The 25,266-nt window shown below is 39.6% G+C and overlaps 1 protein-coding gene across 1 annotated transcript in view; it reads left to right on the top strand.

The window, feature by feature from the left end:
• LIN9 (lin-9 DREAM MuvB core complex component) overlaps positions 1 to 25,266 on the top strand; it is a 38,706-nt gene that overhangs the window by 261 nt on the left and 13,179 nt on the right. Inside the window, exons 2-7 of the mRNA XM_041425113.1 lie at positions 9,328 to 9,360; positions 10,380 to 10,474; positions 12,966 to 13,070; positions 14,932 to 15,065; positions 19,105 to 19,230; positions 24,251 to 24,408. Coding sequence (XP_041281047.1) covers positions 9,328 to 9,360; positions 10,380 to 10,474; positions 12,966 to 13,070; positions 14,932 to 15,065; positions 19,105 to 19,230; positions 24,251 to 24,408 — 651 coding nt within the window. The remainder of the gene's footprint in view (positions 1 to 9,327; positions 9,361 to 10,379; positions 10,475 to 12,965; positions 13,071 to 14,931; positions 15,066 to 19,104; positions 19,231 to 24,250; positions 24,409 to 25,266) is intronic.

Below are 25,266 nucleotides of genomic sequence, written 5' to 3'. Positions count from 1 at the left end.
CAGGCTGTTGGGGGAGCTCCGTCCCGAGGGTGCGACCCCCGCTGCCCTCGGGGCTGCCGGGGCTGGGCCCCCCGCCCCGCCCGGGCGGCACCTGCCGGGCGGGAGGGGCGGGAAGCGGGAGCCGGGCGGGGCGCAGTGACAGCCCGCCCTGCCCGCGGGGGTCGGGGCAGTGCGGGGGAAGGAGCGTCCTGTCCCGGGGAAGGGGCGAGCTGCCCGGCGCTCCGGACCCGGCTGTCGTCCGTGGGGGCAAGAAGGGCTTGTGTGTTCGTAGCCCGTGCCGTGCACGGTGCGAGCAGCTCCGCAGGGCTGGGGGTCAGGGCGAGCACACGCTGTGTGTAGGGGGCACTGATGAATGCGCAGGGAAGAGCTCAGAGCCCTCGTGTTGTGTGTCAGCAGCAGAAACCTGGCTGTACAGGAAAATAGAATGTAAACATGTGTTTTCATGCATACAGGTCTGTATATCTGCACCTCGAGTGCTGTGTCCAGTTCTGTGCCCCTCACTGCTAGAAAGATATTGAGGTGCTGGAGAGAGTCCAGAGAAGGGGAGTGGAGCTGGGGAAGGGGCTGGAGCATGAGTCTGATGAGGAGCAGTGAGGGGGCTGCGGGTGTTTAGCCTAGAGGAGACTCGGGAGTGGCCTTATCACCCTCTCCAACTCCTGGAAGGAGAGAGTAGCCGGGTGGGGATTGGCCTCTTCTCCCAGGCAGCAAACGAGAGGGCATAATCTCAAGCTTCAGTTTAGATTGAATGTCAGGAGGAATTTCTTCACTGAAAGGGTGAGTGGACATTGGAGTGGACTGCCCAGGGAGGTGGTGGAGTCACTGTCCCTGGAGGTGTTTAAGGAAAGACTGGATGTGCCAGTTAGTGCCGTGGTCTAGTTGACATGGCTGGACTCCAAGGTCTCAGAGGTCTTTTTTAACCTCCTTGATTCTGTGATCTCCATAGGGTTTGTGTGGATGTTGTTTTCAAAGAGCACAAGGATTTGATAAAAACTTAGTGTAGCTAAAAAACAGACCTGTGTTGCTGTATATGTAGATTTATGCACAAAGTACTTGAGCGCTGCAGAAGAGGAAATTATTCCATGTAAAATGTGTCCAGATGCCATCTTGCTATGTCCTCTTACAAACTGTGAACTCCTGCCAAGCTAAAACTAGGGCATTTACTAGTTTCAATAGATGTGCACAGAGCAGGGCAGACATCTTTTGGTGACACTGTTTTGTTCAGCACCACACAAGTTCATCAAGACACCAACTCTTTCCATATCCAAAGACTCTCAGAGAGAGGTGACTCAGAGTGGAAATCTTGCTTCTGTGGGTCTTTGTTACAGCTCCAACAACTGTCAGGAGAAAAATTGGTTAATGTGCCCACGTGGCCGGTGTCATTGTGTTAACTGAACAGATTTATGGAGGATCATTATAAATTATGGATGGAGCTGACATTCTCAACTTGGTGCAGCTCAGTCATGGATGCTGTGCTGCATTTAGAGACTGATTAATACAAGTCATGGACCAACTGATACGACTGTAATTAATAATTAGCTGTGGTTTATTGCTTATTAAATTAACTTTCCCTGCTCACTGGAATGGGCAACGTTTAAGTTACTGTTCTTCCATTTGCCTTGCCCATTTTCCAGGGAAAGCACTGTGTGTTTCAAGAAGTTGATGTGAAGTATGAGAAACAACTTTTTCTTCTCTGTCACTCTTATATTGCCTGCAGTGACATCGGGAAGGTTTGACAGGTCTGTCACTTCACCTGTAGCAGGTACAGTAGCAGAGTGTGTGACTCAGTTTCCCTTAGGATGGGGCTCTGCTGGCCACCCTTGCCAGCAGTGTCAGTGTTACAGTCTCTGCTTGGCAGGTGAAGCAGACACCGTGTGGTTTTTTTTTTAAAGGCAGTAAACTTCTGCTCTGCTGACCTTGACCTTATGGTTTGTGTTTACCTAAGTTTGGTGCAAGTCAGGGGTGTTTTCCATCAGACAGCAAGCTTCATGTTTTCTGTAGCATTGCTGAACTGCTGGAACTGTGAAAGTTTCAAGGAGTGGCTGCCTTGTGCTTCCATTCCTATTCTATCTAGTTTTGGTGATCTGGATGTTTTCAAATTGCACTAGTTACTGCCACACATAGTTCTTTCATTTCCAGTCCTGTACTTAAAACGAAGATGTAAACTTAGTCCTGGCTAATTTAGCACTGACTTCATGCAGCTCTCAGTCTGCAGCTTAATATATAAAGGACAATAGCAGTAAGCATTGCAAAATTGGGTTTGGAATATTCTTATGGTATAAAAAGAAGTTCCAAAAAAAGTCAGAATAGTTCATTACTAAGAGACTTGGAGATTTGTCCATCACCCCTGTGAGTTTTCTCCAACATAGTTTATAGTAAAGTAGTAGACCACAACTGAGCTTTCACGTAAAAATAATTACAGGTAAACACAGCATACTTGACAAGAAAACTGACTTTTTGCTGGTGTATGGTAAGAACCACACAGTTTTACTTTCAGATTGGATGTCTGATGAAGAGGAATTTGTCCCAGAGTATTCTGATAGCACCTACTTGCCCTCCGGCAGGTTCTGTAATGCAGCTGGGCCATGACTGTTCTTAACCCAGGAGTGAGATGAATGTAATGCACACAGTTGTCTCTCATGATGTGTACTTGTTTTATCTGCTAAAGTTACTGTTCTGTCCATATAAAACAGTGAGGCTTCATGCTGACAGCCTGAAATGGTGTGTAAGTTTACATGCATTTCTTGTAGTTTGAGGCCTTTCCTGTGCTGCCAGGGGAGGGCCATGCAGTAATTTGGGATGCAGGTGAAGAAAGAACAAATCTGTGGCAAATCCTCTAGCTGAAAAAGTCCAGAATATTAAAGGTGCCAATTGCAGAAATACTTCAAATACTAATAATTTGATTTATATTTTGAAGACAAAAAAATTGTTTCTGCAGGCTGTTGGGCCGGTGCCCAATGAGTGACTAATTTTAGTCAATGCCTTTTTTTCCTTCTTCTTATCTCCTGGTAACTTTGCAGTGGAGGTAAATGGTGGGCAGCCTTGGTGCTGCAGACCAGATGGCTTTTTCTCTGTGTCTCAAAAGAGGGAATCAGTGGATTGTATTGGAGCATACATAATGCTGCCCTGTCTCCTGCTACTGGTAATAGCAATCTGATCTGTGGGCTGTGCGGTTCTAAAGCTTGTGCAGCGAAGCTGAGGGGAGGCTCTGATGTGAAATGAACTTTCTGCTGAGGCGAGGCTCAGCTAAAACAGGCAGCACGTGCAGATGTGGCTGAAGATTGTCCTGGTCCCGCTGGAGGCAGAGCTCTGCCACCTCTTGGTGCATCCCTTGGCACAAGCTGGCGTGAGGGAGGAGGGTGCTGGGACCTGCTCTGGGAGAGGGAGGTGCCATTTCTGACAGGAGGGTGCTGATCAGGGATCAGGGGCACGGGGCTGCTGCCTGTGCTGCACACTCCAACCAGCAGCAGGAGGATCAGAGAAAGGCAGGCTCCAGGGGTGATGAGTGTCAGGGTTCAGCTTTTACAGTACAAATGAAGTCGGTGTTTTGCCGAGCATCGTGTATTGGTAGGCATGGTTGGTACTGTTCATAAAGGCTTGTGTTTTAGGACAGGAAGAAGGGAAGCAGGATAAGGATCTTACTGGATGGGTTTTTATCACGTGGTGGGAGGCTGCAGCATAAGGGCAGCACTTCAAGCAGAAATTGTTGTCTTTACCCCCAGCACGACCTTTTGCTGTGGTTCACGGGTCCTCTGCTCTGCTGCTTTCCTAGACAGCTGCAGGAGGTTGTAGCACACCGCTGGCACTTCCATTTTTCAGCCCCAAGAGCCCAGCACTGCTGTGGCCTGGATGTTTGAGACCAAAAAAATCAGCAGAACTCTGCGAGACTGCAGTATTTGGGAGAAGGCTCAAGGTTAGCTTTGTGGCTGCTATGCAGTACTCACAACTAATAGTTTTTGGGATTATTTGTGCTGCCTACCTTTAAAATTGTATGTTACCATGGTATCAGTGTATTGTCCATTATGAGAACACAATTTCAAGAAGAGGGCTTTATTATTGTGGTTATTGTCTACAGAAGTCCTATATAGAAGGGTTCACATGGCTGGAAAACCTACTTCCATCCAGTAGTTAAAGTAGAATTTGGAAATATACATGTGTCAATTTATTAGTGGGCTCTTAACATGAGGGAAATACTGACTCATCTTGAAGTGAAAAGTTAGTGTTTATTTATTTATTTATTTACCTCTTCAGTGAGCCCAAAGTTTGGAGGAAGCTTTAAAAAGTCCCCAAAGCCACTTTTCTCTCTTCTGTGTGTTTTTTACTTTCAGTTTTCCTGAATAAGCTTTCCTTGCAGTGGCCAGTTGTTTGAGGTGCTTCCTCTGCTAAAACAACTTGTGTCGTGCTTGTGTAGATGAATGATCTCTTGGAGGATTAATGACTCAGTCTATAATAAAGGCTCATGTTTTTCCCTTCTTCTCCAGGACTTTCTTCTGTCACACCATTTTTAGTGCTGGCAATGCAGATTAATTACATAGGTTTTTGAGGTAGTCATGCAACCAGTGTTAAAATAACTGCTCACCTGTGCAAATTTAGACAAAATAGTCTAACAATCTGGAGAGGAAAGCCTTTACAAAATGTAATTGCTGATCTGGATCCTAGAATTTTCCATATTGATTTAGATATGCCCCTTTGTGCTCATACATTAGTGAAATCAGCAGCTATAGAACATCCCTGTGGTTACTTGTAACATTTATTTTCAAAATTATCGGCTGTTATAAATTTATTATTAAATTGAAAACACTTGTACAAACCTAACATGCTTGTGTGTGTTCCTGTTTGGATTTTCAAATCAGCAGTTGAGAAGCCACGTTTAAACTGCTTTACTCCATCTTAGTACTGAGGATGTTCATCAAGGCATTCACAGCTGCTCATATTGAATAGTGGTCAAACTCCTCCTCTTTTGTTCAGTAGCAGTGTTTTCAGGTGAGGGCAGGCAGTAGTAGGTGCTTGCTTTTAAACTTAAACCTCTCTTTTATTTTTGAAAAGGGTAAAAAGCTTTTGCACTTTTCTCCCACTCCTCAAAGCCTATTTCCACATCAGAAATACTTCTCAGAGAGTTCATACAGCCTCTGGAGCAAATAGAGGAGGTTTTTAAGCTCTCTTTATTGCAGTGCTCTGTGTGTCCTCCCTCCCTGTGGGCTGGAGGCAGGATTGCTGGGGACTGTGTGCTCAGAGGGAGCAGCACTTCAGGACTGGAGGAGCTGTCCATGCCATGGCTGCTGCTGCAGCCAGCCACACATGAAAACATCAGGGCCCTTGTCCTGCCAGGCTTGGCAGACCTGGCATGGTTTTAACCTTGGTGGCTTTTTATCGACTTGATTTCATCTGGACTTGCTGAAAATCATTTCTTGTGAGTGTCACAAAACACATAAATACACTTATTCCTGACTCTTAGTTACTGATGAGCTTCCTGTTATGATACTATTTAATACCTCATAATCTAGAACAGGGTTATTTTTATTGCACATCTGTGGTGGTGCACATATTTTACAGAATCATTGGTGGTTTTTTTCAGAGCCAGGAAAGGCCATTATAATCATCTTAGATTCTTCATTAAACATGCTGGGTGTACTTGTATTTTCAAATTTCTTTGCATCAGTTTCAAGCTTCCTTTTTAGCTACAGTTCTCTCTTTAAAAATGTTTTGAACTTGGTTTAAGATTTTGAGTTACAGGGAGCTCAACATGCCTTTTCTTGTTATAGTTACCTAAAATCTCTTAAACTTTGTATTAATTGCTAATCTAAATTACCCAATGTAATCTTTCACAAAATAGGTCTAGTTATGCCTTTCCATTAAAAAAAAAAGAAGGCTGCAGAGCTATTTATCCATCTGAATTATCTTGCATTGTAGATACACGTGATCAGTGCAGATCTTGACCTTCTTTGGGAAGAACAAGATTGGAGTGTCTTAACTTTCTCACAACAATACGCGTCTTTAGATCTTGAAATTTGTCTCCTAGATCTCTGCTGAATCTTTTCCTAATTTTACAGACTTAGTCAAGTGTGAACACTGTGTTCAGGTAATTAATTACCAACAGCATATGCAGAGCACTGCTCGGTAGGATAGTAAGACAAAGCTAAGGTAATTTACAGTTTGCTCTGGAGCCATGTGCCAGTGCCACTGCTGTGCTGAGCTGCCTGTGCTTCCTCCCTAGGTTGAGGGTATTTTTACTCTCAGTATTGAGAAAGTCTCCTTTGAGATCCTCTGAACCTGGAGGGGCTGGAAGTACATTTTAGTTGTAATAACCAGTATGATTCACAGGCCTTATTTCTTGCTTTCCACCCATTTGTTTTTGGAGTGTTTCTGTGTCATTGTCATAATAGATATTTACATTCAAGTATGTGTGTGTATTCTACTTTAATCTCTGTTTACTATTAAATTGCAGTTTAAAAAGACTGCCTGTGATTATATATTTGTTATTCAGAACAGGAGTATACAAGATTACTGGCATTTAGTGTGAGGCTAGTATATTATAAATCTAATAATTACTGTAAATGAAGTTTTGTATAGTTTGAATAAACTTAATCTATCCTACATCACTTGGCAGTTTTTTTAGTTCTTGAAATGCTTCTATCTCTATTAAGTGTTGGTTGGTTTTTATTGTAACACAATATTGCTATAGATCACCATCCTGATTTCTGGTTTTGTGGCCCTGGTAGTATTGACAGTACTGCCCAATTAAAAGGAAAAAGTGGGGAGATGTACCATATTCCTTGGAGTTGGTGTTGTTGCAGGTGGCCCTAAAATCAATATAGAAAAACTTGACAAGAAAAGCCATGTTGTGTCATATTGTTTACCTTTGAGGTAAAATGAAGCTTATGGACATCTCCATTGTCATTTTAGTATCCTACATGTATTCTAAAGCTTTAAGCTGTAGAAGTGTTGATGTTCATTTTCTGTACTTTGTTACAGTAAAATAGTGTAGTTTAACTTTTGAACTTCCATAGATCAGGAGTATTTGATTTGGACACTTGTATTCCTAAATAAAGATGTCCTGGATACATTAATTATAGGTCAAGTGAAAACAAATGAGCAGCCCTCTTCTAACATGCACTTATGGAAGATTAACTATCCCATGTGGAAAACTCCTTGGCAACTAATGCTGTTTTGGAGTGCTAATCTTGTAAAGCTAGGAAGTAGCACAGTAACCTTCTGCTGGCCCATCATCATCCTCACAGGTGAAGCATCCCGTGGTTAGCGAAGCATCTCGGGCACTTCAGCTGTGAGATTGACACCGCCCTAGATAAAGCTTTGCTGCCTCTTGCTGAGTGTTTCTGTTGCATTGTTAACAGTGTCCATACTCACCCTGGACTGGATTGATTGAACTTGATTCATATCAACAAGATAGTGAGAAAAAAGAAAATGCTGGTGTGTTCAGATGAAGTGCCTGAGCTCTCTCAGAATGGTGATCTGCTCTGCAAAGGCAGCATCTCCTCCATTTGACCACCCTGATGACCCTGCTCCTGTGTCCCCATCCCCAGTGTTGTGTTCTTAAGCTGTGTGTACTTACCCCTGCTCACATTTCCCACCATCCTTTATGTAAATTTGGGACACAGTGGTTCTTCACTGTTCTTAATGTTACTGTTCAGAGCTGTTCATTCCTGGTTGATAGCAGACTACCTGTGCATTTATGCAAGCACAGTGTGGTATAGGATTTTTAGCATAAAATGTAAAAACAAAATTGATACCTTGAACATACAGCTTTGTTTCAAAAGCTGAACTCCCTGTGACTCAGATCATCACAGAATCATGTTGCTGTACCAGTCACTGAGAGGGCTCCAACCCAACAAAGGTGACACATCAGAACAGAAATGTGCAGGAGGTGTGACAGTACAGCCCAGGTGTGTCACCGTGGTTCTGACATGTAATCCCAGATGTGGTTGCTGTTGTAGATTTGAACAGCTTGGGACATGCTGGGATGGAAGCTCTCTAAACCCTCAGTGAGTTCAAGTTAGTTCTGTTTCATATCTTATACTCTGTTTTTAAGCTTTTGGGGAAAAAGAAATAGAAACTTTATTTCCTTTTCGTTTCTTTTTTGTATTGAAATTTTGTTTTTTAACAAATGGCATAATAAGATGGCAGCAAACAAAATGCTATGATGAAAACATAAGGGATTAGAGTTGGTTTTTTTTTGTTTGTTTGTTTGTTTGTTTTTGTTTTTTTGGTTTTTTTTTGTTTTTTTGCTGTTGCTGCACCTGTATTCTCTGTGACACTCCCTGGAATGTGTTCTCTTAGAGGCAAGTATCTCTGGCACTGTGAGGTTAGTGAGGTAAGGAGCTGAATAAATGGCAAGGAATTTCTGGAGCTGCAAGGAATTTCTGGAGCTTTGGAGTCAGAAAGTTCTTAGAGCAGCAGTTTTGAAGAGAAGATGAAGGAGAGAGCAGAGAAAGTGACAGGGAGAAGTAATTGTCACACAGGAACATAACTGGAAAGGTAGAATTGATTTGAGAGAAAAGCAGGAATCTGGGAAGGCATTGTCATGCAGAAATATCTTCCCCTGTGCTAATGCAGTTGCTTCAGACAACTCATTCTTAGACATTTGAACATTTCTGAGCATGAAGGCCCACTGTAGTCAGGCCCAGTTTTGTTTTTCCTGGCGCAGGAGCATTGCAGAGGTTCTACAAATGCAGTGGAAGGGGAGCATTGAAATTTTCATGTGTTTATTACACTGAACAGTTTGAGCAAAGTAACAGTCCTGTCTGCATTTGAGATCTGAATCTGCTGCCTTTCTGAACAAAGAGGTACCACCAGGGGGCAACTAGCTATCCATCTTCTTCTTTTTCAGCATGAACCACTCCTTTCCTGGAAATCTTGGGCACTGAAGAATTTTGAACTGGTAGAAATCATTAAAAAAAAAAAAAAAAAAAAAAAAAAAAGTAGAAGTGTTCTTTAGTTTTCTTGTCAGTTGTAAAATACATTTGCAACTGCATTAAACAAGCAGCCACATGGGAGAATGCAGTTTGGACATAAAGCCTATTGGGAATTTGGTGTGTTAAACCCAAGTGTTCAACATCTAAAGTTGTTTTGTAGGCATGAAACTAAAGGAAAAAGTCAAAATGTGAATATGCTTTCAGGATTTATTGGTAATAAAATTATAATTCTATGCCTAGTGCCATGGAGGATGTGCTGGGTTTGCTCATTCAGCTGTGAAAGATTTTAATATTAAAGTCCACTTTCTGCCTGAGAATTAATTAAGAATGAGTAGACTCTGTATAGGTTGAAGGGTTTGAAATAGCTTGTGATTTATGTGGACTTTTTGCTATATTGCAGGTTCTTCAGCAAAAGCACTTGTGAGCTTGAAAGGTAAGAAATTAATGTGTTATTTACTTGTACCCAGTCTGACTTCAGGTGTATTTAGTTTCTGTCTTCAGAAAGTTCAAGAAAATCACAGGCTTTTTTGTTGAAATATGGTAGGGTTTATTATAGGTATTTGTAGTTCTATAGAATAATAATCCTTGGCAGTTGAAACTACATGTATTGTGGTGTATTTAGACACTGCTCTTCTGGGTGAAATTCCTGAAATGTGTTTTTTCTTCAAAAGTACTGCCTAGACATCAAGTTTGATGAGAAGATTGGGGTAATCTTTCATCTCTTGAGCAGGAGATACAGGAAGGATTCTTAGTGAGACCTGTATGTGTGACACAATTTACATTAGGAAGGCATTTCATAATTTTATGGTGTTCTCTGTCAGCAAATTGTGGGTTAAATCACAAACCTGCTGCTTATATTTTTTTCTTTGAAGTTATCTTCATGAACATTCATTAAAATTTTGAATACTTCTAATTTGCCCTATAATTAAAGCTTCTTTATGTGTTACAGGGTTTTTGTTACACAAAGAAGAAGGCATGGTCTGTTGAATATGTTGTCATTAATGCAGATTTGTTGGAATAAGATTTTATTTACTTGTTAGTGTACACCCACTTAATAATTTTCTAGAACTAGAAGGTGTCTGTGTCTTGTAGAGCTTTGCTTTCTCCAGGTTTCAGTTACAGCCACAGTTCAACTGTTGATTTGTGTCAACCTGACAGTGGAAGTAACTGATTCCAGCAAAGAAGGTTTCAAGAGACTTAAATGTTGTCATAAATAAAAAATACTTGTTTATGTTCCTCTTTGTAGTGAAAATCTCCTTCAGTTTTTAAAATTAATGTTAAGAATTATTTAATAAAAATAGTGAAATCTAAAATATGTTTGTTACTGAATTCAAAGATGTTGCAAGTAAATATTTTAGTAGTTTATGATGTTATACTGGGTTTTGGACAGTAGTTACATTAAAACATACATATATATATATACATATTCATGATGTACTTTCTTCACAACAGAGGGAAGTTTATCCAGTTCATGGAATGAAAAATACAATTCTCTGCAGAAAACACACATTTGGAAAAGCAAGAATGCTGGTTCTGCAGTGGAAATGGTAAGAAGCAGTAAAAAGCTTCAGTATTAGTAAAGTACCATACAAGGAGTCAAGTGTAAGGATCACAAAAAAAGGTTGTAATGTTCAAAGGTAGAACTATATCCTTCACAAGCACTTTGCACAGTTTGCATAAGAGATGAAAACATATTTTAAAAATGAATAATCAAACACATTAAATTTCTGACCTCATTCAAGATAGGTCAAAATAATTTCCTCTCTGTTTTTTTTTTGAAAAGCAAGTGCTGTGTGAAGTACTTGTACTGTATCTACCACCTTGAGCTCAGGAATCACCAATTCTGATCAACTCTTTTTGTATCTCATGAAATATCTCACTTCTAATTATGGCTGAGAACTGAAGCATAAAGGAAAGGAAGGGAAGATATCATAATGCACTTCCATCATTGTGCCTTCTGAGGGGCAGATTTTAATAAAAGTGAAGGACTGTCAGTGAAATTTGTGTATTCTGAGAACTTTCATAGGAGGCCTTACACTGAAGAACAACCTTGGGGTGGGGATATGAAATGAGCCTGCAGCTTCCAAGGGGATGTCTGGTGTTTGGGTTGACCATTTCAGCCTTGTGGTTTTTGCTTCACTGTTTCTTGTCCTGTGATCTTCTCCCTGGTATTTATTTTGGTAGGATTCATACAGATGCATGTATACACACATGCTGCTATGTGTTGATGCTAGAGGACATAAGGTCTACAAAATGCAGTTCCAGACAGAGACCAGAACTTTGTGAAGACCCTTAGTTGCTGCAGTTCATGTCACAGTTTTCAGCTGCTTCCCAGGAGTGCCCATCATCACACAGAAACAAGCCTTACTGGTAACTTAGAAGATCACATGTGCTAAAGACCCAAAGTGACTGGCTGTAATACCTGTATAAAAACCTTGTCAGTCCTTAGGTATGGTGGCTGTGAGTGGTAAAAACACAGAGTCAAACCTTGAGTGTAGCTCAGTGTTCTGTAGAAAGCTGGGGGAAAGATCAGAGCATAGTCTGACATGTTGGCAGTGACCCATGTTGCTAAGATGTAATGGAGTAGGTTAGTTTACTGAATGTTGAAAGTTTTGAAGACATATTTTACTGTTGATTGAAAAATCTTTCCAAAAATGCCTGACCTGTTTAGCCACTGTGGATGATACCTCTTTGCAACACTTGTTATTTCACTCTCAGTCCAGAGTGATGAAACACTCTTCTCATTTTAGGTAGTTCTTTGGAGTCGAGTTTGGCAGTTTCTGTTGAGGGTTGTAAACAGTTTTCTTGGCCTGGCTCATGATGATTTGGTTCCCTTGTCAATATACAGTTCCTCTGTCCAGTGGGTGTAGTCCCTGGTTTGTACTGTCTATCAGGAATTAATGTTTTCTTCTGTGTGCTGCATGTGGTTAGGTGTCTATCACACACAGAACACTCCTGTTACTTAAATACACTTGTGTAATTCTTTTTATAAAATATATCTAATTTAGAGTAAGAGAGGCACATTTCCTGGGAAAGCCCCATGTTCAGATGGCATGGGACAGACAGATTTTTAGCTACCATTGATTAATTTAATAGAAAATATCTCTTTTCAAGCAGTTAACCAGTCACAAATGTATTAAATGTCTTTATAAAGTGCAGATGCTTGTAAATGAAGTTTTATTTAGCTGTGTTGATTTATTTTGTCTCTGGCTGTTGTGCTGGGCCACAGAACCTTCATGGAAGGAAAAGGAAAAGCTGCTTCCCCTCAGTGCTAACAGCCAGTCACAGGTTGCTCTTTTGTCCTTGGTGAAAGCAGGAGCCTTTTGTCATAGGGTCAGATATTGAGGAATAACTAAATGAGTTTTTTTCATGACACATTTGCAATATCATTTCTTGTTTTCAGTCAGCCTTCTAATTCTTTCTGAGCTATAGCAGTACACAAGTAAATTTCACTTAGTATGAATTCTAAATTCTTTTTTCTGAGATTGTCACATATTTTATTCAAGATGTAGTTTCTTCAGGCTCAATCTTCCTAGCATTTTGCTATGCAGATACTTTCAGTGAGTTAAAAAACCAGCAAACACATGTCATTTTATTAGAAAATTCTTGCTAAAATTCTGTGTAGCTGAGAACATACCAAACAAATACAGTGTTTGAATAAAGCTTTTTTTAATCCAAAATTCAAAACAAATTAACAGATGTACTACTTATAACCAAGGCAAGCTAAGATACACAAGTGTTTAGACACCTAACTCTAATGGAAACAAGTGGGAGTTAGGCTCTAAATACTTCTGTGAAACTGGGCCAGCAGCATAGTAATGGTTATAGTTAGCACTGGAAAAGCCTGGAATCTTGAACTCCTCCTTCTCTCAGTCCTTAGATTTCTGAGTGCTGGGAGCCACTATTTATTGGGTACCATGTGCCTGAAAACCAACAGGTGACAAGACAAGAGGCATTTCATTTCTCTCACTGTGAATTATCTGCATGAACAGAGAAATCAGGTTTCTTGCTTGTAATTCTTAATTTTGTTCCATACAGCCCTTCAGAAATTCCAAAAGGAGTCGACTCTTCAGTGAGGAAGATGACAGACAAATAAACACAAGGTCCCCCAAAAGAAATCAGAAGGTTGCGATGGTTCCACAGGTACCTACGTACATGTATGGAGATATTTTTACCAAAAAGGGGAACAAGCCTATCTGTTCTAGTTGAAAATTTGAATATATTTGCTTTTCAAGTTGCATTTTTGGTTTATGAATCTTCTTGTGAGGAAAACTGTTGTTAGAAGTAAGCCACAATTAAAAAGAGATTAATATTTTTCTTTCTTACCACTGGTTTCCTCAGTTTGTTTATGGGAGTACCTGTTCTTTTTGATCTTGAACATGAACACACAGAGCTGGAAAGGATTCCAGACTCACTGCCCATCATGCTCCTGCAAACAATTATCTCCTGTAGTCAGCATAAGTTTATTCAGCTTCAGTTTAAAACTGCCTAATTTTTTTGCACTGGTTATGTAACTGAGAAGGCTGCTATAGAATTTAATGTATCCCAACAAGTTAGGGACTTGTTCTAAATTTGTAACCTGACTGTGTTCATGGCCAGCTTTACCTTTTTGATCCTGTAGTGCTAAAGCCCTCAGTTCAAAGAGCTTGTTTTTCCATCCTCCACTTGTTCGTCCACTCCTTGATATAGCACAAAAAAGCAGCTGTAATTTGTCAGCCTTTATTTGTTATGATAGAAAGGAGAACATCTCTTAGTCTCAGTGAGTTGGCTCTGTAGTACCTTTGTCATCCACATCACTTCTCTGGGCCATCACCTTATGAGGCTGAATTTACCTCACTGAAAAAGTACTATTTGAATACTGCTCTGATTTGCCTCCTGAGCTGTGCTGTGCAGTGTCTGATGTGAAAAGCTTGGCACTTGCCATTTAGCTGGGTGTGTTCTGCCAGAGGTGAGAACCATGACATTTCTCTTCATTACCATGATTTCTTAAGAGTAGAAAGACTTGGTAATGTTCTAAACCCAGCTGTTTTTTGCTTAAATGTCTGATTCAGGAGGTCCAGTGGTTGCCAGATAAATATTTCCTGCAGGGACTGCAGCTGTTGCAGTTCACAGATCTTGCTGTCCCACCAGGTTTTGTTTCCTGGAGTTCCAGTGGGAGAAAGAGGCTTGTATCTAGGGCAGCAGCAGCCAACAAGGTGCCTACCTTATGCTTTATCCTATTATTGCTGCTACTAAAGTCCAAAATACTTTGAATGTTTGGGGATGGAAAAAAATTGATGATGGCACAGGGACCCCGTTAAACCTATAGTTTGAAAAAGCTGTTATTTTTTGCAGAAAAGTTGTTCTTTTTGTCAGTTAAGACAGCCATCCTTGGAACAAATTTGCAGATTTTTTTTTTTATGCTCTTGTTTAAACATGGGTCTATCTGTTATGAAAACTAAAACAGTTGTCTTTTCCATGATTTATCAAATAGCTTTTAAATGTAGTTAAAACTTGATTGCTCGTTTCACTTGCAGTTTTCTAAGCAGACACTCTGCTCAAAGCTTTGCCTGTGTTACAGTCCTGTCCTAGCTTCATCCTCACTTAAGAAGAGTGAGCAAGAATAGAAATTCTAGTGCAAATCAGGCAGGTGCTGTTGCTGGCATCTGAGCTGCAGCACCAGTTATGCTCACCTGAGACAGTCGGTGGGGCCTCAGGATGTGGCAGTCTATATGTATTTTGGTGCCATGCTGTTATTACCAATAATGTCGTTTTCAGTGCTGGAAAATGTTTCTGTTAGAAGAGCTTTGTATGGAGATAATGGTATTGATCCTGTTAAAATTTGCTCTCTGTTCTGTTTGATTGCATTGCTGATATAATGCAGTAAGGGTTGTTATAGATCTGCAAGAAAAACATTGCTATGAAACAATATGTGCAGACTTTTATCAGGAAAATCTGCTTTATTTGAATACTGAAAATGTTAGATTCTGTTTAACTGTTTGTTTGTTTGTTTTTTACTACATAGAAGTTTAGTACAACAATGTCCACACCAGAAAAGAAAGTGTCACAGAAGATTGGTTTAAGGCTTCGGAACCTGCTCAAACTGCCCAAAGCTCACAAGTGGTGCATATACGAATGGTTCTATTCAAATATAGATAAGTATGTCTGATTTGTATAATTATCTCTTACTAGCATAGAAACAAATAATTTTCTAAAATTCAGCTGCATAGTTCCATATATTTGTTAGATACTCCAATTTATTCTTAAATTACTAGTTATGGAAAACTATTTTGTTTGGTGGTGGTGGTGGGTGTTTTTCTTTTTTCTAATGAGCAATGTATGTGCTCTTGGTTCTTTGCAACTACCAACTTTAGAAAGGCTTCTATAGAAAGCCTGCCTTCATGGATGTAATTTTCTTTTTATCACCTCTGCCTCTGCCAGACACCAGATTTTATTCATAATGCTTTTAGCATCTGAACATGAAGATATCAGAACACTTAGACTTTTCTGAACCCTTGCATCAGTGCTGTACAGAGGAGATAGGAAGGACACTGCTTCTTCATAAAGTGCTGCTTTCCTAAAAGGTGTAAATGTTTGTATTAAATATTTTTTCCCATCATCCTGTTTTTATTGTGATCACTAACAGAGCTTCAGGCTGTGACTGTTTAACTGTTGTCCAGATATCAGCATCCTGCTTGGATCTCATAATGTATCTCCTGGACTGTTTCTGCAGTTTGTGCCTCAGAGTTTTTGGCACTTGTTCTCTTAATGCCACTATCACAGTGGTGTGAACTGTTTAAAATAAACAATTTCTAAAATGTAAAAAACATTATTGATCAATGGAATATTAAAATCTTCACTGTTTGACTAATAGATGCAACACAAGTATTTAATATTCTAAAGAATGGCTTCAGAGTTAAGCATTATTTTCCAGAATGTACAAACAAAATAATGACTGGTTTTCCTTTCTATTTTAATCACAATTGCTGTAGCTTTTTTTCCTTAACTGAGAAGGCAGTCATAGCAACAGAAAAACATTTTGGCATATATTCATCAGAAGTGGAAAAATTTCACGTCCATTTTAGTTAGTTTTAAATTCATCCTCACTAGAATTTAATTCCTTTGAAAGAATTAGTCTTTTCATGCTTCTTCCCCAATTACATGAAAAATAATGAGTAAAACAAACCCCTTATTATTATTTCAAGGAGTAATTTTAATATGTGACATTTTTAATAATGATTTTTGCAACAGACCAAGAACTTTTAGTTTATTCTTAAAGAACTGTCTACAAAACTCTAGGTCTATCAGTAGACTAGATTTTGAGTTTAGCAGGTAATTCTGAAATCCTTTTTGATAGTTATCAAAGATATATAATGGTAAAATACAATGATATATATCAAAGGTAAGTTTGATATATATATATGTATGCAGGTCTGGTGGGTTCTCCTTGGCTTGACCAGGTGCTCATCAAAGCTGCTCTGTCATTCCTCAGTTGGACACAGGAGAGAAAATGTGACAAAAGGATGAGATAAGCACAGGGAGAGGCCACACCACTTACTGTCATGGGCAAACAGACTCAACTTTGGGAAATTAGTTTAATTTATTGCCAATCAAATCAAAGTAGGATAATAAGAAATCAAATCTTAAAACACCTCCCTTCTTCTTGAACTTTATTCCCAGTTCTCTCCTCTCTATGTCCAATCCCCTATAAGCACAGGGGGACATGGAATGGGGGTTGTGGTCAGTTCATCACTTGTTGTCCCTCTCTGCTGCTCCTTCCTCCAGGGAAGGAATCCTCCCACTCCCATGGGAGCCGGTCCTTTGCAAAGTTCTCCAACCTGAGTCCTTCCCACAGGCTGTAGTTCTTCACAGACTGCTCCAGTGGGGCCCCTTCCAGGAGATGTACTCCTTCAGGAACAGACTGCTCCAGTGTGGGTCCCCCATGGGGTCACAAGTCCTGGCAGAATACCAACTCCAGTGGGCTCTTCTCCATGGCTCCACAATCCTGCCAGGACCCTGCCCCAGCAGGGGCTTCCCATGGGTTCACAGCCTCCTTTGGGCAGCCACCTGCTCCAGTGTGGGGCCCTCCATGGGCTCAGGGACACAGCTGCTTCACCGTGGTCTGCAGAGGAATCTGTGCTCTGGTGCCTGGAGCACCTCCTTCCCTGACCTTGGCTCGGTGTCTGCAGAGCTGTTTCTCTCAGATACTCCTGCAGCTCTGTCCTGATGCAATTGCACACAATTTCCCCTTCCTGTCTACATTATTTCATAGGCACAACCACCACTGCTGATGGGTTCAGCCTTGGCCAGGGGTGGGTCCACCTTGGAACCAGCTGGTTTTGGTTCTGTGGGATATGGGAGAAGCTTCCAGCAGCTTCTGAATCCCCCCTCTGCCAAAACCTTTCCTCGCAAATCAAATACAGCTTGTAATGCTCATGAGATATGATCATGTTAACATGCTACTATAGCACAGTTTACTAAGAGACTGCATATCTTTGGAAGGAAAACTTTGATACATCTTGTTTGGAGTGATATGATTCAGGTTTAATGAGAGGCTTAAAAAAGTTTAAATCGTAGAGCTATCAACTGACAAAATATGGCTCACTGTACAAATCTCGGAATATTTTAATCAAGTTATTGCATCCAAAATTGAAATAATCAAATAAAATGCCATGTCTTCTGTAAGGTTTTGAAATACTTATTTCTACAACTGTCATCTGTGGTTATTAGATTATTGAAGCTGATTCAGTTGAATTGTCTATATACTACTGCAGTGGACTGTTTTCTGTAAAGTGCCATTGATTTTGGGCCTCCAGAGACTTCTGAAGTGCTACTTACTACTACAGTGATCACAGGTCCTCAGAAGTAGATGCACTGTAACTCGGTTCCAGCATTTTCCAGAGCTTCCAGTCTTGTGATGTTGTGGATTTAGAGTTTGCCTCTTAAGGACAAGAGTTAGTAAGAACAATCAAATATAGATTATCTTTCTCAAAAAAAAAACAAACCACCAAAAACAAACAAACCCAAAACACAAGCTAAATAGTTATTCTTTATATAGATACCTTATGTTAGCAATAGTAAATGTGGATAAAATGATACTGTTATATACTCTTCTGTGTCTGTTTCCTGAGCCTCATTGCTCATTCTTTTTGTTTTCCTTTTCACTTCGTGCCGCAGCTGCAGATTCTCCTACTGCAAAACTATTCTATTCTAGTCTTGCCTGGGTTTCCTTATATCTGTGCAACTTTGCTCTCTCCTGCCACCCCAGACACTCAGTTGAAAGCAGTGTTGCTGCCAAGGTCCTCTTTGTTCTGTGCTGGGGTATGTTCCCCTCCAAACCCCAGTGCCCTGCACAGAGTGGAGAAAAGCAGCTTTCTCTAGGATGCAGTTATCCTTTTGTTCTTGCCAGGAGGGATCTATTTCAGTTGCACATTGTCTTTTATGATTAACCTTCTATTAGATGGGCATATCTGTTGCTGCTCCCTTGTCTCCTCAGCCTAAGAAGAATGTGGTACTACAAAGAAAAAAGGCAGTCATAAAACAGAATAGAGATGGGTCATAGCATCAGAGAGAAATTCCTGAGTTGTGCAGGTCTGTTCTCTGAACTGTCACTTCTCTCATACTGATCCTGTGCTTCACCATGGAGTCATGGGGTGATACAATAGAAGTCTCACCTGAACAGCTGTAGAGAATGATGAGTTGGTTCCATTTCCTGTATTTTGGAAACTTCTGTTGAGAATCTGAGTTACAATTGAATGAATTGATGAAAAAAAGGTACTGTCTGGCTGTTTCTCAGTACCGTATTGTCCTTCCCTTTACTCTCAATATTTCACTCTCTGGTTTCCTTCAGTGTGTTGCAGTATCCGCATGACACTGAGCTGACTCTGCTAAAGTTTCATTTGGTGGCTTTTTATCCATTATAGAGCAGGATGAATTATGTGTATTTCTCTGTAGAAACTAAAGAAAGGAGCATTTTGAAATGTCAGTGATAGTAAGAGTCAAAGAATAATAGTCCTGGAAACTTCTTGATTTTGTTTTTGGCTGAATTAAAATTCTTCTTTGAATAGGAGTGTCTTGTTCATGTGACTAATTTATATTAATATTTTTTAAATGTGTTTCTGATGATGGATTTTTTTTGGAATCTTGTGACAAAAGTTTACTTAGTGTGGTTAATGTAGAACTAATTATGTTTCAACAGGCCACTATTTGAAGGAGATAATGATTTCTGTATATGCCTGAAAGAATCTTTTCCAACTTTGAAAACCAGAAAATTGACAAGAGTAGAATGGGGGAAAATCAGGCGATTAATGGGAAAACCACGGAGGTAATTTTTTCTTTCTTTTCTTTCAGCTATTACTTACAAGGAGTTTTGGTGTTACTGAAATTATTGCTTTTAAAAATGTTTGCATTCAAATAGTAGAACAAAGCAATATCTTTAAAGTAGTAAAACTAATTTTATTGAGGTGTTCTCTGGGCACCACACACCCTATTCCTTAAATGCATATGTCCATGCAGCTTTCATGAGCCTATGCTTGAAATGTTCTGTTCCCACTCCAGATAACTAAATATCCAAGCTAGGCTGTATTAAAGTTGTTTTGTATCTCTGTACTGCAGTGCTTCCTGGCCTGGAAGAACTGGCCAGTTGTTCACTCAGATTTTTTTCTTCTGTTTAACCAGCTCTTCTTGGGGAAAACAAGTGTACATTTTCACCTCATTTATTTTATTGTTGTTTTTAAACCATTTTTTAGATCCTTAACTTTTCTTAGATTGGCTGTCAAGACAGAGAAGAGATGAAGTCACCCATAAAGTACTGTAGAGAAGAAAGACATGGGATTCCTTTTCTGTTTCAGAATTTTTAGTTCTTAGACCCTCTGATTAAGCTCAGCCTTTTCACAAAACCTACACAGTTTAGCCTAGAGAAGGCTAAGGGAGGATCTCCTTTTTTTACATAAATATGTGAAGGGAAGGTATAGAGAAGATAGGGCCAGGTTTTTTTCCAGCATTATCTGGTGACAGGAAAAGAGGGAGTGGGCACAAGTGAGGTGGTAGAATCTCCATCCTAAGATGTAGTCCAAGGCCCTCTGGATGTGGCCTCCTGGAGGTCATTCTGCTGGAGGGGTTGGAGGAGGTAACCTCCAGAAGTCCTTCCAAACTTGACCACCCTGTTATTGTATAAGTAGTGTTTCATAAATTAATCAGCCTTTTATTTCTGTAAATGCAAACACTAAGGCACTGAATCCATTTCTTCATATGGAAGATACGGAATATATTTCTGAATATATTTCTTCATAGATCACTGAGTCAGGTTATATTTTGCATGATGGAGACCATTTCATCTTCTGTACCTGCAAACAACAAAAGTAAAAATTGTCAGTCAAGGGAAGGCAGCAGAGCCAGCTTGAAAATAGCTCCTCTTGGAAAGATATTCATGAAATTTGAGTTTAGCTTAGATAGCTTTTCCTTTGTTGTCATGCTTCCTACTGAGACAGAAATGCTATATTTGGAGGTTAAGTTACCAATTTCTCATTTGACTTTTGCCAGAAGTGGTTACCTCTCTAAAAGATCAGCTTGCCTCATTCAGCAGTCTGGTGGGCCATTGGTAAAACTTCAGAGTCTTGGAATGGTTTGGGTTGGAAGGGACCTTAAAGATTGTCTGGTTCCAGCAGGGGCTGGGGTCAGGGGATGCCCTGGGCAGGAACGTTGTCTACATCAGATTGCAAAACCCCATCCAGCCTGGTGGGTTCAAATTTCCTTTTGTTTTTCAGGGGGTCTTTGGGTTGGTTTTTTCTTTTTTTTTAAGCCATGTGGAGAGCGGATTTGGGGTTTTTTTGTTCAGCTATCATAGTTATTTTTTTAAAAAGAGAGACTTTTTAAAAAGGAAAACGTTGTCTACATCAGATTGCAAAACCCCATCCAGCCTGGTGGGTTCAAATTTCCTTTTGTTTTTCAGGGGGTCTTTGGGTTGGTTTTTTCTTTTTTAAAGCCATGTGGAGAGTGGATTTGGGTTTGATTTGGGTTTTTTTTTTATTCAGCTATCATGGAGTTATTTTTTTAAAAAGAGAGACTCGTGCTAAAGGAGCCAAAGGTCTAAATAGGCAGGAAATTGCTTTATCTAAATTCTGAAGTAGAAGTATTTGACTGCATAAAGAGTCTGATTGTTTGTTAATGCAAGCTTTGAGTTACTGCTTTATAGCTACATGAAATAAGCATTCCTGTTTGCTTTTTATTTCTTCACTAATACTGTTTTTTAAATTACTGGTAGTCTCTTTCAAGGTGTCATAAGTCTTTGGTCTTAGTTTTAAAAGATTTTGAATTATTCTAAAATATTTAATGCTTTTTCAAGACAATTTTCATCTTTCTCTAGAGCAAAGATTTTTTATTTTACATTCTGTTAGAAATTTCTTGTCTCTGTCCTCATCATATGGAGGTAAGCTATATACCATGTCAACACTGATATCTCCCCATGAGAGATTCAAATAACATTTTGCAGCCACAGTGTTGATGGCAGAGGATAATAGTGTCTCTCTGATAGTTATGCACATGGTTTTCATCTTTTTTTTTGTTTGTTTAAATATATTGTAGTATTTTCTTATGTGTGCTGCTACCTTAAATGTCCTATCACACATCAACAGTGTGTTTAATTGGCACAGCAGTATTCTTCATGAGAGCCTGCAAAGCTTGTAAGATTCCTGTAGACTGTGGGGAAAGATATGCACCAGGAAAAGGAAGAGGTAATAGTTAGTTTTGTGTACTCTGTATAAACTTAACTTGGCTTGTGGAATAGCAGTGGGTATGAATTAAGCTTAGATCTGCTTTTCCTGCCACTACATGATGATGGTGATTCCTCTGTTAATTCAAATTCTCACAAGCAAGGTAAAAACTGTGAAGAAATGTTCAACCTCTTAAGAAGTCTCTACAGAAAACTAATGAGTTTGCAATTTTGATCTGTACCATAGTTTTAATCTTCATTTTTTCATAGGATGGCATGAAGATAACCTTTATTAAATGCATTTGGGGAATGCTGGGGTGGAGGTTTCCTTTAACAGAAGCCAGAAATGTATTGCAGATAGTTTCTATATCCTTAGTTACTGCATTTGGGACAGAGACTTTTTAAGACCATCTGAGCTATCAGTAAAACAGTAGTTGCTGTTGTAGGGACCTTCCAAGGTCAGTGATTAGTACATCAGCATTTCAATTTGTATTTCTAAGAGCATGAGTCAAAAAGCATTAGGTGATATTTGCTGTTCCTAGTGCAAAACCCTGGACATTATTAGAAGGACTAATACAAAGTCTCTATTGCTTTTCTTTTTTCCTTTTCTTTTTTTTCTTTTTTTTTCTTTTTTTTGGCCTATTTTGTTGTCTCACTGTGGTTAGCCATTCTTCTCCTCAATGGACTTGAAAAGCTCTGACCTGCATTTTGCAACTTGATACTCACAGCCCACTTCAAGCATTATTTCACACCTGTTCCTCCCCAGTAGTAAATATGAAGTCAGTAGCATCAATAAATGAGAATATCCAAGTAAGCTCTTCCTAAGTTTCCCAGCCACTATCCCTCTCTATGTCTGCCACATCCCTTTCCAGATATTTTAATTTTCTAAGAGGAGCACTGGAACAGTACATAATTCCAGGTAAACACATTCTACTCTTGAGTGGTAAACTGGTGAGTGGGACACACACCTACAGCCTCAATCTACAACAGAATTTCTAGGCTATACAAAAGCTAGACTATACAAAGTGGTGATTTCTGTGCTGATATGATTGGAAAGCCTCATATGGGAGCCTTCAGTGCAGTGCATTTCTGCATTACCTGACAAAAGTACCTCACAGCTTCAGTTCATTCTTGCTTATGTTTTTCTCCCATGTCTTGCTTAGGACTAGGATCTCGTTGTGTTAACACTGGGAGAAAACAGGTGGCCTATGCCCCATATACTTAAAAAACATGTATAAGATAAAAGGCAACTGGTGTGTGCATATAGAGTGTGAAACTGCTGGTCAGTGTGAAACAAAATGGTCTCAGCATCCTGGCCCCTTAGTGCTTACAGTCTTGTGCACAATGCCAGGAAGAGAAATCATGGAGAAAAGTAAAAGGGCTTTGTGGAACTCTCCCAGTGAGGGATATAGAGCAGAAAGCCTAAGAATGTTTCAGCATATAATAGGAGAGTAGTAGAAACCGACTTGAAAAAAGGAGCTGACTTCTTAGTACTGGGCTGGAGATGACTGAGGAATATCTTGAAGGGATTTAAGTCAGAAAATAATGTGTATTGTAGTAGAGGGAACCATCAGCAGAGTTGACAAAGTCTTCTCAAATAACTTGATAAAATATTGATCAGTAATCAATATATAACTGTATGAGTTCCACAGAAAATGTTTAATCTGCATTTTTCTGCAGTAAAGCGATTAACAAAGGTGGCAAAATATTTGATAAATAACTTTCTGCAATCAGGCAGACTTAAAATAACATTTGTGCACCTTTTTAAAATTGCTTCTTTCATTGACATGAGAATGAAGAAACTTTTTTTAGGAAGGAATGAAAGATAAGTTTGAGTCTTTGATGTCTTTGTGCTTTGTGCTTATCTCCCTCATGAATGTTGCCTATTCAGTATGTTAGAAATGAAAATTAATACAAAATAAGCACTTTGAGAGTGAGCCTTCCATCTTTAAGCTTGCATTTTAAGAACAACCCTACCCTGCAAAATGGGGAAGGGGACTACTAGAGATGATCTGATTTTTACACAGTAGCCCAAGATCAAATACACTTTTACTATGATCAATCTCAGAACAGTTCATCGGTGTAGCAGATTTTGGGGCTGAGCTGTGCTTTGCACAGGTGCAAGGAGATGAGACAGAGAAGTGCCCTTTTATGTGCTGAGGCTGGTGCCCTTTCATACTTAGTTAGCTTAATTGGGCTAATAAGCACACGTAAGAGGGATCTCCTGTGTACCAGTAAGTGCTGACAGCCAGGGCGCTCGCAGGACGCCCTCCTCACGTGCATTGAACTGGCATCCAGAGCAGACTGGGGCCAGCCTTAGCTGCTTTGTGACCCTAGATGGATCCTTATAAGCAGAAAAAATCCTGAAATGTTGTGCTCTTTACATATACTAGTGCAACAGCTACTATTCCTGAGTATTATTTTAAAATAGACTCTTATTTTAAGGGTGAGAATTCTGAGTAAGCTTGTCTAAATGCATTAAACGAGATTTTTTTTCTCTTGAACACATCATCCCAACCTTTTTCATTTTCTCGCACTGATTTTTTAAACTGTGCCTATTTATATGATGTGCCTTCACATATATATGTTTTGAGTGATTAAAGTATAATATATATTTTATCTAATGATATTGCAGGTGTTCCTCTGCATTCTTTGAGGAAGAGAGGTCAGCATTAAAACAGAAACGGCAGAAAATCAGACTTTTGCAGCAGCGGAAAGTTGCAGATCTTTCACAGTTCAAAGATCTTCCAGAAGAAATTCCATTACCACTTGTAATAGGAACAAAAGTTACAGGTAATTTCTTAAAAACAAACAAAATAAGCAGCCAAGTGTATTTTGATAAGATTTTAGTAAGTCATAATCCACTTAGTGCACATAATTGTAACAAATGTAAAACATCAAAATTGTATCAGTTTTTTGTTCGTTCATTGGAAGGTGCTTGTGAAGATTAGGTGGTATTTTTATAACAGTGATAAGGTTTTGAGGTGCAAGCTTAGTATGCCTTATTGTTTCTGCTGTTCAAATTGTAGGATTTTTTTACATATCTAGTATATCCAACACATTTTGGAGAGAGGGAGATGCTTAATTTTGAAATTCTGAGTGTTGGCTGAGTTTAAAATCTGACCTAATATAAACTTGAACTTAATTTTTCCAAAAATAGAAAACTACCTGTTTTGAAGCAGATATACAATTGGTATTGCAGTGTAGTTGGACATGTATGCTCAACATGACATTGCCTTGCTAAAAAACCTTACACATAACTGAGGAAGGAATATTATTGAAAATATTCCACAGGTTTTGCCTAGTTTTATGAAAATTTGAATTCCTCTCTCCTGTCTAATTTTGGTCCAGGTGCTTTTCACTTCAGTATCTCCTATTCAAGCCATGAGTGTTCATTGCATTTTTTGTGTTGCACACCGCTGCCCTTAGCTCTTGCTGAAGAGCAGACATGCACCACACTGCCTCTCCTCACTTTCCTAGACCTGTATCCTTCCAGTGTGGAACAACCTGCCTTCCACACTTTTTTTTGCTAAATGTGCAGTCATCAGAGGAGGGGTTCAGAGAGAAATGCTGTGCAAAATCATCTGGAAATTGACTTTTGCCTGCAAAATCTGTCTGTCAGAAGGTACTGGGTATGAAACAGTGGGAGTT

Source organism: Onychostruthus taczanowskii, unplaced genomic scaffold (genome assembly GCF_017590055.1).
Source record: "Onychostruthus taczanowskii isolate IOZ18803 unplaced genomic scaffold, ASM1759005v1 scaffold87, whole genome shotgun sequence".
NCBI classification, from domain to species: Eukaryota; Metazoa; Chordata; class Aves; order Passeriformes; family Passeridae; genus Onychostruthus; species Onychostruthus taczanowskii.
Note: the sequence above shows the minus strand (reverse complement) of the source record. Positions and strands in the feature narration are given on the sequence as shown.